Raw genomic sequence first — 13,952 nt, 5'->3', positions numbered from 1 at the left:
CAACAGGCTTAATTGGTGTTGGACGCAACATATATAATTCATCAGCAGGAAGCAGTAAGTACGGCTCGATGCTTTTTGACTTGTTGCATTTTGATGATTGTGATATATATGATATATATATATAATCGATCTGCTAGCAAGCTCCGATCAATACTCCCTGTGCTTTATTTGACGATGTTGCTTTTGCCTTGCCTATATATAATACGCTAGCTTGCGTCTTGCTTTCTAATAACACGCACAGGCACAGTACCATAACACACCAAAAGGGAGCTGTGCTTATATATTGCTCAGTTCCTATCATATCAGTAGCTTGCGTTGTGCCATAGATCCATCTCTTGATCTCTTTATTTTACGTTGATCGATCGATCGATCTATCTATCTGTAGCTTTATTTTCCTAATTTGTGGGTCATATATATATATATATATATATATATATATATATATATATATATATATATATATCGATCGATAATGGGGAAGCTGACGCTGGGGCACCGCGGCGAGGCGTCGGAGCCGGACTTCTTCCGGGGTGTCCTCGGCGAGCTCGTCCTCACCTTCCTCTTCGTCTTCATCGGCGTTGGAGCTGCCATGACCGCCGACGGTATGTAGTATATGTATGGATGCATGCATGCAGCTAGCTTAGCTACCGCTACCACCTACCATTGCACGCACAAGATGGATGGCGCTCGGCCGCCGGAGGAGTACTCCATCTCCTTAATTTATTTTTGGGCGTGCATGGCAATCCACTAGCTAGCAGCTGGAGGAGTAGCTCCATCATCTACTTAAATTTACTTTCTCCAAATTTTGTGAATACAACGAAGATGGCAGCCGGCCTGCTAGCGTGCTTCCTCTTTTTCCTCTTTTTTTTTTCTGTTTTGGCGAACGGCGTTGTTCCTCAGCTTAATTGTTTGTCCGTTTGTAGTTCAATTATTCATCGATCAGTTTAATTAAGAGTACTGAATTCAGTCAACAATAATATCAGTCCCACAAATAAACGTATTTCTTTGACTTCTATAATTTATGTTTCACCATTCGTCTTATTAAAAAGACCTGAGCCATTATTTTCGATTATGGTCTGACCCAGTCCAAAAAAAACCTGAGCCAAAGGGGAGGAAATCCAAGAAATAGTCAGATCCAAACCCAACCATTTTCCCCGCCTCAACCTGAACCTGACCTGGTTTAACGTCTGATCCGGTCTATCCACAAGTATTGTGGACATATCAGTCCATAAAAACCATACCTAATAGTTGTGGAATCTAGATGACACATGAACAATTACATTCACCACAAAGGATTTGTTTGGATGCACTTATATCTTCCTTCATTTAAATTGGATTGATGTGGATGCAAGTGCATGCAAACAAGCTCTAAACGTTGGCCGGTTGGCCCCCATATGTACTAGTGCCACACTGCCATCGTGCTATCCCAGGTGTAAGTGTGTTGGGCCTTGTTTAGTTCCTAAAATATTTTGTAAAACTTTTTATATTCTTCATTACATCGAATCTTATGGCACACGCATAGAGCACTAATATAGATAAAAGAAAATAACTAATTACACAGTTTACCTGTAATTTATGAGACAAAATTTTTTGAGCCTAATTAATTCAAAATTGGATAATATTTGTCAAATACAAATGAAAACGTTTATTCTTATTTTACAAAATTTGGAAGTAAACAAGGCCTGACAATGGAGTGTACAGGTGGTGCAGAGCAACTGATAGAGATCCGCTGCATGCATGCAACCCCATGTGCTTTAGTTACGTACTACCTGTTGTACTGCATGCATGCCGTTTCATGAGTAGTTGCTGCATACAGGAGGGACGACTTCGGGTAGCAACGCCGGAGGCGACCTGACTGCGGTGGCGCTGGGGCAGGCGCTGGTGGTGTCGGTGATCGCGACGGCGGGGTTCCACATCTCCGGCGGCCACGTGAACCCGGCCGTGACGCTGTCGCTGGCCGTGGGCGGCCACATCACGCTGTTCCGTTCCTCGCTGTACATCGTGGCCCAGATGGTGGGCTCCTCGGCGGCGTGCTTCCTGCTGAGGTGGCTCACCGGCGGGCTGGCCACCCCGGTGCACGCGCTGGCGGCGGGCGTGGGCGCCGTGCAGGGCGTGGTGGCGGAGACCGTCTTCACCTTCAGCCTGCTCCTGGTCATCTACGCCACCATCCTCGACCCGCGGAAGCTGCTCCCGGGCGCCGGCCCGCTGCTCACCGGCCTCCTCGTCGGCGCCAACTCCATCGCCGGCGCCGTCCTGTCCGGCGCGTCCATGAACCCGGCCAGGTCCTTCGGGCCCGCCGTCGCCACGGGCGTCTGGACGCACCACTGGGTGTACTGGGTCGGCCCGCTCGCCGGAGGCCCGCTCGCCGTGCTCGTGTACGAGTGCTTCTTCATGGCGGCCGCTCCCACGCACGAGCACGACTTGCTGCCCCAGCTGGAGGATCCATGATCGATCGGATTCGGAGGGTGATTTGATTTCAGCTGTCGACGGATTGTGATTCTATTACACCTATATATATATATATATATATATTACAAGCATGCATGCTGTATCGCCCAGTCCAGCCTTTTGTGTGTGTGTGTGTGTGTGCAGTGCACTAGTACTGTTCGTTCGTGTACGTACGCGAGCTTGCTTGGGTTTCTTCTTTTTTGATTTTCCTCATCTTTAATTTTCTTTTGTTTGAGATTTGAGAAGGCTTCTTCAGCTGTTGTTGCTGTGCGACGCCTCCACGCGCCACAGGATGCGTCTGGTCACCGGCGAGCTCTCCACGTCGTCGTTCGTCGTGCTGTCCGCGAGAACCTCTTGGAGGCCAGAGCCGAGGGAGTTGTTGTCGCTGCCGGTGGCCCGTCCTTGTTGACCGTGGCCGACGCTGCTTCTGCCGCCGTCATTCTGTTCTTCCCGGCACTGCTTGGGTGTGCCGCCGCCAAAGTAGAAGGTGTCGTCGATGCATAGGCGGCAGAAGATGACGTCCACGGCACGGCCGGCCCACCCAGCATTTTGAATACTATTTTCTCAAGTCATCACTTGTATTCTCGTAAATACTTGTATTCACACTACAAATTTCTCATAAAAATTCTTTGTGCTAGTTGTGGTAAATTTACCACATGTATTCTCGTCAATACTTGTATTCATATTACAAAATTCTCGTAAATATTCTTTGCGCTAGTTCTTGTAAATTTCATAATACAAGATAGTCATATTATAAAATTCTCATAAATATTTATAGTACAAAATTCTCGTTCTGGTAAATGTTTACTGCTTAAAATTCTTGTAAATATTTAAATTATAAATTTTTAGCTTTAAACTCTCATGCTAATTATTTGCGTGCCTGCCCCGAAGTGCAAGCTTTGGCCTTGTTTAGTTCCGAAAAGTGAAAACTTTTCGGTACTGTAGCACTTTCGTTTGTTTGTGACAAATATTATCCAATCATGGACTAACTAGGATCAAAAGATTCGTCTCGTGATTTCCAGCTAAACTGTGTAATTAGTTTTTATTTTCGTCTATATTTAATGTTTCATGTATGTGCCATAAGATTCGATGTGACGGAGAATATTGAAAACTTTTTGCTTTTTAGGGTGAACTAAACAAAGCCTTTGTTGAAAGCATCGACGTACAGCATCGTGGGTGATGAACAGAACCACTCTGTTCTGGGAAGACAGGTGGATCGAGGTGAGGTGAGTCTGTCAGCGACATCACCTGGTGCCAGCGAGAATCCGCCGTCAGCAATCCGTAAGTACGGGGTTGCAGAACAGACACATGGGCGTGCAGCATCGCCGGAGGAGGAGGATGAGGACTATCCAGTCAGGCCATCATCGACTTTATGCTTCATGATGTCCAGTTAACTAATTAATCGGCCGGCCTGACATAACAATCTGGAGACGATGATGGACTCCGAACGGCGGCGAATACACTGCTTCCTCAGCCAGCCATATATATATATATATAAGCTGGTCTGGAATACCTGCAGGGCGCCACTGAAGATGGATCAAGATCTATCTCAGGCACATATTGGACCGTACCGGGGATAGAAGGAGAAGACGACATACATGGCCTTGACGTACGCAAGGGATCGGAGCTTTGCTATCTCGTCTGTGATCAGGAAGTGGTGGAAACAATCGATCATTGCAACGACGACCGGCCTGCTCAGTCTGGTTCTTTGTTCTCCAAGCGCTGGGACATCAACTACCTCAGGCTTCAGCGCGCGGCTGCGTTCCTCGATCAACAGCGAACCATGTCCTGGTCTTGACTCTCTATATATTCGCGCTGGTCTCTTGGCAGATCTCGCAACCTGACATCCACGGTCAGTGATACACTGCAGGTCATAAAGGCCGAAGACGATCTGTGGATCGAAGCTGGAGCTGAAGGGCTGAAAGTGCTAGCTAGAGGATATATAGCGTACGTTTCAGATCAAAACAGTGGTCCTTGAATGTCTATTTCAGAAATAATAGCCTCTTGTAAAACCCAGCTGCTGGAAACGGCTTCTTGTATTATAAACTTCTTTCTTCTAATACAATGATACGCACACTCGTGCGTATTCGAGAAGAAAAAAACAGCATGCTAATTGATGCAAAAGCATCATTCTACATGATCCATGCAAAAGGCAGCGCTGTGGTGCTGACACTCAAATAACCAGCAGGCCACTAAATCTCTGTCTTCTGACATGCCAACAAGACTCTTCCTTATTAAGTATCGATTAATAAATAGTCTGTCACTACTTCATCATTCAAGAAAGAATGACAAACAGAAGCTAGATAAATATCAACGAAAAAAAATCAGATATCACGTAATATATAGTAACCACTTGTGCATCCATCGGAAGCTGATGCTTAAATAAAATTAATAAGTCACAGGCACATGGGTCAAAAAGCTTACCAATCAAAGCCATCGTCAGTTGCATGCAGGAGAATGGATGATGGGTAAGCATCACCGCTGACATCAATCTCGGCCTGAAACTTACATTATGAATTGGTTCTTCCTACTTTATAGTAACTGTTAATATCTTGTTTTCAAGCGGGGTAAAAATTGTCTAAGAAAAACATGAGAGTAGCATGTGCTCAGTACATTTTGCTGGTACGCGTGCAGCAGTTGCATGCGTTGACAACGAACTGCGCATTTGCTTGCCCTGCTCTCAGGTCCCAGCAAGCAAGCAGGAGATTAATGCAAATATGACGTGTGCCTGCCACCATGATAGATACTACAGTAGTATTTGCTCGATCGACACCACTGCAGCTTCGTTTTAATCATTTTGCTGTTGTAATAAAGCTGATGGATGCATGCAGATCAAGGTCTCGTCGTCCATTAATTATATCGTTCTATCGATCTGCAGCGCACCCTGCTGCTCCTGCTGCATACTAGTACACATGTGTCCGTTAAACAATAACGACGAGCTAGCTGAGTGATCAATTTGCCACGCGCGCACATTGATTGATTGTCGATGAATACGAACATGCATAAACACATATTATATTCCTCCTCATTGGATCGCAGTGCTGCCTGCAGATTGCAGAGGGATACTTGTTGCTGCATTGGCGGATCCGATCCAATCCACCAGCCGGCGGAAATCTCTCTACACCTGCTGATTAATTAATTCGCGATAACGAGATGGATCATGCATGTGCAATGGTGAGTGTCGTCGATCGCCCAGCCGGCCGTATCGCCGCTGCCTCTTGATGCCCGTGTCGACGTGCCGACGATCGCCAGCAGCAGCTACCTCTCCGGCCGGCCGGCCGGCCACAAGGGGAAATGATTGTAATGCGCAACCTGCAGTGCGCGATCGAGCTAGGAAGGACCAACCGGCCGGCGGCGATGGCGCCGGCGACCGACCTGCCCTGCGCCAGGCATTCAAGTTTGGCCCATGCATGCATTGCAGTCAGTCAGTCACGTACAAGCAACTGTAGCTTGTCTTTTGTGTTTCGTCTTCACAGCTGCGTGCTGTGCTGCGTTCGTTGGCGTTGTTGCGTACCCTGAATTGAAGATCGTGTGTTGTCGCCGGCCTGCCGGAAGCGGATCCGTCGGAGCTTCAACACAATTAGAGAGGGCGCGCCACAATTCGTAACCTCTCTCAGACATTTGGGTGAAAAATCTATTTACCTATTATAGATTGACCTCGCTAGTGGAATTGTTGAACACGATCAATATTGCTGTGTCTAATTTACTTACTGTCTATTTGTGCTTGATAGTAACAGATAGTGCAAGGATCGGACCGGCCATGCATTTGACCATCTACAAATAGTGCAAGGATCACCGAGCTAGCTGGGCTTTGTTTGGTTGGTGTCCTGAGAATCTTGCATCATATCTCACACACACTTTCGATCTTGAGCACCTAGCTAGCTAGAGCCGTATGCATGCGATCAGGGCGGCATATCTGAACAGGGCCCAAAGAGCGCGACGTAGATGGTGCACGGCAACACACACGGCCGGCCGGCGGCAACATATATGCCCAATCTTACACGAGTGGCAATTCTTGATTAATTAATTAATTAATTAGTTGAAACGACGACAGGTCGGTCCTAATATAATTAACAGCCGCGTGTTCATATCCTACGTACCTGCAAATGATCTGATCATTCTCCTACCTAGCTACTGCAGCATGCATGCATTTTACACATGGATCTCTGTCTACTCATCCTGTCATCCATATATGCAAACCTGTTCGTGGAATAGCGTGCAGTGCATGGCTGCTGGCCACGGGCCACCGTACCCTGGTTCTTCGTCTTCCATGCATTATTCTCTCCGCGTGTGCGCGCCAGCCAGCCACAGTGGTCCATGTCTCTGTCTGCTTGCAATGGCAATGCAACATCAGATTGAGTTGAGAGATGATGCATGCAGATGCAGATGCAGGTCGTCATCACTGGCTTGGCTGGTCGACCAAGCTGAAGAAGGCATTGCAAATTGCAATGGCAATTGGCAAGGCAATCGATCGGAATCACCGGCGATGGTCCGGTCGATCATCACCCACGGCTTGTGTGCCGCCGCTTCTCCACCCACACCGGCGACAGCACCGGCGTGGGCCCCACGAACTCGGGCTCCTCGGTGTCCTCCACAACGGGGATCGCATGCGCATGCGCATGCGCATCGCCGCCGTCGGCCTTCCCTCCTCCCGCCATTAATATCTCCGCCGCCGCCTCGGGGTCGTCGTCGTCCTCGCCGCCGTCGTCCCCGTCTAGCTCGTCGTCATCGTCCTCCTCGTCCTCCTTCCCCACCACCCGTATCCTCCACACCTTGACGCTCTTGTCCAGCCCGGCGCTGTACACCACCATGCTGCCTTCCACCTCCCCGGCCTCGCCGCCGCCCACGGCCAGGCACCGCACCGGGCCCCGATGCCCCTCGATCACGGCCAGGCACGTGTGCGCCGCGCCGCCGCCGCCGCCCTTGCTGATCCCTTCCCGCCTCCACACGCGCATCGTGGCGTCCTCCGACCCACTCACCACCACCCGCCCGCCGCACCCGGACGCCAGGCAGAACACCGCCAGGCGGTGGCCCTTGAGGTACCCGGCGTGCGCCGGCCGCCCCACCGTCGCCTCCTTTTCCCACACGTTCACGTATCCGTCCGAGGACCCCGCGTAGAGGAAGCACCGCCTTGCGCCGCCTCCCGCCGCGTGGGCGTGGCACAGCGCCAGCGCGTTGACGGGGGACAGCTCGGAGCGGAGCACGATGATGAGCGCGTGCGCCGTGCCGCCGTACACGCGGCGCCACATCTTGACGGTTCCGTCGGCGGATCCCGTGAAGACGCAGCCGTCCGCCTCGTTCACCACCATGGCGTTGACGGGCCCGTCGTGCGCCACGAAGGAGTCGACGCAGCTGCCGTCGGCGAGCCGCCACGCCTTGACGGTGTGGTCGTGGGAGCCCGTGTAGAGCAAGCCCGCCACGGCGTGGAGCACGAGGCAGGAGACGGTGTCCCGGTGCTGGTGCTGCCGCCGCTTGCCGAACGGGTTGTGGAGGAGGATCGACGACTTGGCCGGGAGCGTGGCCGCCTTCTTGGCGCGGACGTGGTCGCACACGGCGGCGGCGCAGACGGTCCAGACCCGGACGCGGTGGTCGCGTGCGTGGGAGGTGACGAGCGTGCCCCCGCACGCCGCCAGCGCCGGGACGCGGCCGCGGCCGACGTCGAGGTAGCCACGGTTGAAGCATCCGGGCGCGGCCCACGCGCGGACGCGGCCGCTGTCGGACGCCGTGAACAGCACGCCCCGCGCCACGGCCAGCGCGTGCACGTCGCCCTCCAGCCGGTGCAGCGCCGCCAGGCAGTGGTAGATGGCGGCGGGCGAGGGAGGGAACCGGAGCCGGCCGTGCAGCGGCGACTGCACCCACGGGGAGCAGCTGCCGGCGCCGGCGCCGGCATGCATCTGCTGCATGGGCGACAGTGGCATGGCCTCCACCCCGTGCCCCCCGGGCACCGCCGACGACATGCTCAGGCGCGCGGGCTCCGCCACCTCCCGTGCCGGCGACCTCCTGCCACCGCCGGCGCGCGCGTAGTACTGGTGCACGGGCGTGTGCGCGCCCGGCGGCCGCGACGACGACTTGCGGTCCTCCTCGAAGAAGCTGAAGCTCTTGCGCCGGCCGAAGTCCATGGCGATTGGCGGGAGAGCAGAGCTACCTCTACTACCACTATCAGTACGACGCCCCGATCGACGCGCGCCGTCGATGGGCTCTCGTCGTCCCGGCGGCTATGACTACGCTACGGGTAGGAGCGATGAATTGAAGAAGCAAGCAGGCAAGGGAGAGCCAGCCTAGCATCGTCGCCGCAAGTCAGCAGACGTATAAATTGCCATATAAGTAGATGTGGGGCGGGCGACGGAGGAGGATCGACGGACGGGATGTGAGTGCGCGGTACCACGGCCACGGCGGGCGCCATAAACGACGACTCACGATCGGGGCCCGATCGAGGTCGATCAGTTAATGGCGGCACAGTCGATTATATTCCATGGATTGCCATTGCCATGTACGTGGACCGTAGAAAGATATGGTGGGAGGGAGATCCATGGGCAGGGCAGGGCCCTAGCTAGAGATTACGTGCACGTGGTCACTTGCGCGTACCCTTCCATGGATGGAGAGGAGAGGAGAGGAGAGGAGAGGAGAGGAGAGGACGGATCGGAGGAGCTCACTGCAGACGATCGAGGAGGATCTCCATGGACCGCAAGATTATTTGTTGGATCTCAGCTCGCGTACTCTACGAGCGAGAGCAATGAGCTCCGCTGTGCACACTGCAGCATGCGAGTCTGTACGTACCATCTGCTCAGCTCTAGCTGCTAGCTCTCGTACCATCAATGACGTACGGTTGCCGCCATTGATCCATGGCCACGAATGAAGATGCTGGTGGACTCGAGTGCTGCTGGAGCTGGGGCGGGCCCCTGCATTTGCATATGATATGATACGCAGCTGACTGACTGGTGCTATCACATATTCACATCACATCACATCAATCTACCGCGCGCGACGCCATTAGTGGCTTCACGCTTCAGCGAGCATCCAACTTTAACCTCGCTCATGCGTATTTGACAAATGTATAGTACTAAGGCCTTGTTTACTTCCACCCAAATTCTAAAAACTTTTTAAGATTTCCCGTCACATCAAATCTTTAGACACATGCATGAAGTATTAAATATAAACAAAAATAAAAACTAATTGTACAGTTTGGTCGAAATTTACGAGACGAATCTTTTGAGCCTAGTTAGTCTATGATTAAACAATAATTACCACAAACAAACAAAAATGCTACATTGTCGCGAAAAAATTTCGCCAAGGAACTAAACAAGACCTAACATTATTCATCATCATCATCCTGTCTACGTACGTGCGTTCATATTTACTAGCTTTTATTTCTTGCATGCACGTACGTATACTATACTACAATACGATGTAAAAATTTATGGACCATATATATGATACGATATAAAATACAAAATGTTTTATAATTTTGAATAGAAATGGTGTATATCAGTGCGTATTGCCCGGCCCAACTGTACGTCTTTCATCAATACATAATTAATATATATATATATATATATATATATATATATATATATATATATATGTGTGTGTGTGTGTGTGTGTGTGAATTCGTCCTAGGACGTTGATTAAGGCCTTATTTAGGTCCACCCAAAATTTCAAAAATTTACAAGACCCCCCATCGCATCATTCTTTTGCCGCATGCATGAAACATTAAATATAGATAAAAATAATAACTAATTATATAGTTTGTTATTTTTGGGACACGAATCTTTTGAACCTAGTTAGTATATAGTTGGACAATAATTGTCAAATACAAACAAGTACTACATTGTCCAACTTCAAAAACTAAACAAGGCCTAATAGATCCACGTGCAAAGCAAAATCTGTCGGTACGTGTATTGTAATTTAAGCTAAGGCCATGTTTAGTTCTTGCCTATTTTTTTCCTATCACATCAAATGTTTAAATATATACATGAAGTATTAAATATAAATAAAAAATAACTAATTATACAGTTTGCATGTATTTTGCGAGACGAATCTATTAAACCTACTTAGTCTATAACTGAGCACAAATTGCTATATATGCAAATGTATTAAATAGTATCTAAAAACTTTTCTTTTCGTGAACTAAACAAAACCTAAGTCACTATGGTTATGTTTGCGTCGGTTAAATAAGATTCTATATGCGATGGCGGTCTAGATAATTCAATTTATAGTTTATTTTCAAATGTTTAAGCACCATCCTTATAAAATAAGCTATTAGTTGACTCTCTCCACCTAATTTTAAAAAACACTCTATTGGGCCATAAATAAATAAGCGACATTTTAGGCAGTTTTTGCTGATCTCTCAAGTCTCAAGTGAACTACGTACAAACTTAAATTTTACAAATTGTACATCTTTTTTTGTGTTTTCAGTCTCCATAATATTGCGTACATTTGTACGTCCTTCGACTTCGAGCTTTGACATTTCCCAGTGAAAAATAAAATTGTTTAACTAACTCGCTCGAGCAATTTATAATGCAAGAACGAGAAGCACGCAGCGCCGAGCCGCCGATGATATGATTATATATATATAGTACCCAGACAAGCAATTTAAAATCTCGTCTGCTCTAATTAAGTGAGTGCATTGCATGCCCGCAGTGGTATGGTAGTAGTACAATCAGGACCAGCCTATATTGATATTGGAAGCAGTTTTTTGGGTTCTACATGCTGGGCATTGCTTATCTACACCGTTGAATATGCATCGAGATGTGTGAAACAGTGGGAAGATGTGTGAACACAGTGGGGAGAAGTGTAGCAGCACGAATATCAGAGCATATTTTGATGGTCCAGATAAACAATGCTGAGCATGTACTCCTACATACTGCATTGTATTATTGATATTTTTTCGCTAAAAAAAGGAGCAGCCTATGCCTATACATCTATACTGGTCCGGACTCCGGACCATGCATGAGAGCATTGTTGAAAATAAAATTGAAGGGTCTGTTCGCTAAAAGATTTATGACACGAGACACGTGGGATGTACTCCTTCTGATCCATTAGTACCTTCACCATTCAAATTATAGTCATTCTAACTTTTATTTGAGAGCTAAAACATCTCAAATTTGATTAAAATTATATAAAAGAAATCTACAAAAATTTATGGTATCAAATAAATATATTATAAAAATATAATTATGTAGAAACTAATAATACTTATTTTATATCATATATTTTATTATTATTATATAAATTTGATCAAACTTAAGACACTTTAACTCTCTAAGAAAGTTAAAATGACTTATAGTTTAGGATGAAAGAAGTATTTGATATCACTCTGACTTTGGTTTTATTTTAGCAGCAACTTCTGCGGAGAAGTCGTACAAACACTTTATTGGGAGGAGCCAACTTTTAATAAATAGCAGAGGAGCGCTAAATCTATTTTCAAGCCAGGAGCGGGAGCTATAAAAAGTGCTCAGCACAAATAGGCGTGCACTAACTCTAAAATAACTTCTCTAATAATATTACCTTTTACTACATAGTTTATAATATTAATATGAATAACCACTACGTGACATGCTCAAATTATTTGGAATATGTGGATGAAATTAGCTATTAATTAAGAATTATTGTTTCTCACTATTCTATTTAAATATGAAATAATATGTTTGGAACTATAATAGTCACTATCAGAGGTACCATAGTGAGGTTTGTAAAACTACTGCTCCAATGCAGCTTTGATGATGATGATGATGATGATGATGATGAGTTGTAGGTAGTTGTTGTGTATTATATGATCAACGTGGCAGCTTGACGATTGTGCATATATAGTCGAATCTGAAACCAATTATGCATTCTTTTAACTCATAGAGATCTATCTCGAGATCGTCCATATATATCTCGTCATCAATCCCATCATGATTGTTTTTAAGGTTTTGCATGAATCATTTGTATATGGTGCTGGTGGAGCGAGACAAGTTAGATCGATGAGTGTGATCGAAAGTGAGACAGAGTAGCTCGACAACTCAAAAATCGTCATGCGCTAAGGTGGACTATTAAATGTCCCTTACTAGACTGTCTAGATAAACAAGATTTATGGTGGTCTTTTATCGAATTGTTCGCCACTACTTTGCAGTGCCAATACTTCTCAACATATATTTTTTTCTTAAAAACATATATTTTGTTTACAATAAAGTTTCTAATGATGCTTAATGTCACAATGAGGATGTTTAAGCAACAACACAAAGTTGGGTGGTTACAAAAGAGTTTTGGGAGAGGGGCAATTTATTTATATACTTCACTCCTTGCGCATCTAATGATCGTGGTTTACCTAAGGCCATATAGTGATAGGGAGCGTCAGGTTGACTTATAAGTTGTTGGTTTGAAGAACTACTCCATTCTAAACAAGATGGTGCATTACAACTCAAATTATCTCAAATTTGGCGGGATTGTCTTCATTTCCTGTACTGGTACTAATTATTTGCTTATGAAGAATGAGACAATGATAAATCAATATATTCCATTTCACAGACCAAACAAAAATGAGGAGTGAATTGATGATGAACTAACTCAATCCTCAAACCAAACACCCTAGTGCTTAGCCTAAAATCGTGTCGTTCCTGGACCATTACTGGTTAGGGTGTGTTGACCTTGGCACTATCAATATATCATGCCAAGTTGACACTACCATTATGATCATCAGATCGAGTCAATGCTAGTGTCGTGCTTTTTAAGATTGGGCAATGAAGGATTGATTGAAGTCCATGTGGCCATCCATAGATTGAGCTTTGATGGGAAAATTGGCCACAACGACGGTTCATGGGATGGAAAACAAAAGCTTACATACAAGAGGTAAAAGAATTTAGAAAAGAGAAAAGAAAAAGAAAATATAAACCACCCCTGTCTCAAATATCCCATATAACAGGGTGATCATTACCTGTGATTGAAAAAAGGGATCACTCTCCGATAGCTTTCATCATCCATGATATCAAGCAAGAGATAATGATTTTATCAATTGTTTTCTCCGCTCATATTATAGCTCAATCAGGTGGTCAGTATTGTGATTCAATCTGATTTCGTGAGGCCTCAACCTCATTCGGGCTCGTTAAACAATTTATGTGAAAATAACACTAAATCTATAATAAAAATCATTCGCTAATTTGTTAGGAGAAAAACATACTGATAATATAAAATAAACGGGGCACGCGCTTTGCAAGACTGAGCCTTCAACGATTGATTGCAGTCCATCTGGACTTCCATAGACGGTAGATCGAGGCTTGCTTGATGGGATGCAAAATGAGAGCTTAGGCCTTGTTTAGTTTCTAAAAAAATTTGTAAAAATTTTCAGATTTTCTGTTACATCGAATCTTGCGACATATGCATGAAACATTATTTATAGATAAAAATAATAACTAATTAATTTGTGAGATAAATATTTTAAGTCTAGTTAGTCCATGATTGAACAATATTTGTTAAATACAAACAAAAATACAACTTATTTTGCAAAAAAATTGGAACTAAACAAT

General features: G+C 46.3%; 2 protein-coding genes across 2 annotated transcripts; one reads left to right on the top strand and one right to left on the bottom strand.

The window, feature by feature from the left end:
* LOC8077562 (aquaporin TIP4-3) lies at positions 473–2,464 on the top strand. Its single transcript, XM_021457880.1, has 3 exons — positions 473–602; positions 1,431–1,432; positions 1,804–2,464. The coding sequence occupies exons 1-3, from the start codon at positions 473–475 to the stop codon at positions 2,446–2,448; spliced, it is 777 nt and encodes a 258-aa protein (XP_021313555.1). The 3' UTR covers positions 2,449–2,464.
* On the bottom strand, positions 6,951–8,567 carry LOC8078099 (protein JINGUBANG). The gene has a single exon (XM_021457877.1). The coding sequence runs from the start codon at positions 8,565–8,567 to the stop codon at positions 6,951–6,953; it is 1,617 nt and encodes a 538-aa protein (XP_021313552.1).

Source organism: Sorghum bicolor, chromosome 3 (genome assembly GCF_000003195.3).
Source record: "Sorghum bicolor cultivar BTx623 chromosome 3, Sorghum_bicolor_NCBIv3, whole genome shotgun sequence".
NCBI lineage: Eukaryota > Viridiplantae > Streptophyta > Magnoliopsida > Poales > Poaceae > Sorghum > Sorghum bicolor.
This window is presented reverse-complemented; position numbering and strand designations above follow the sequence as displayed.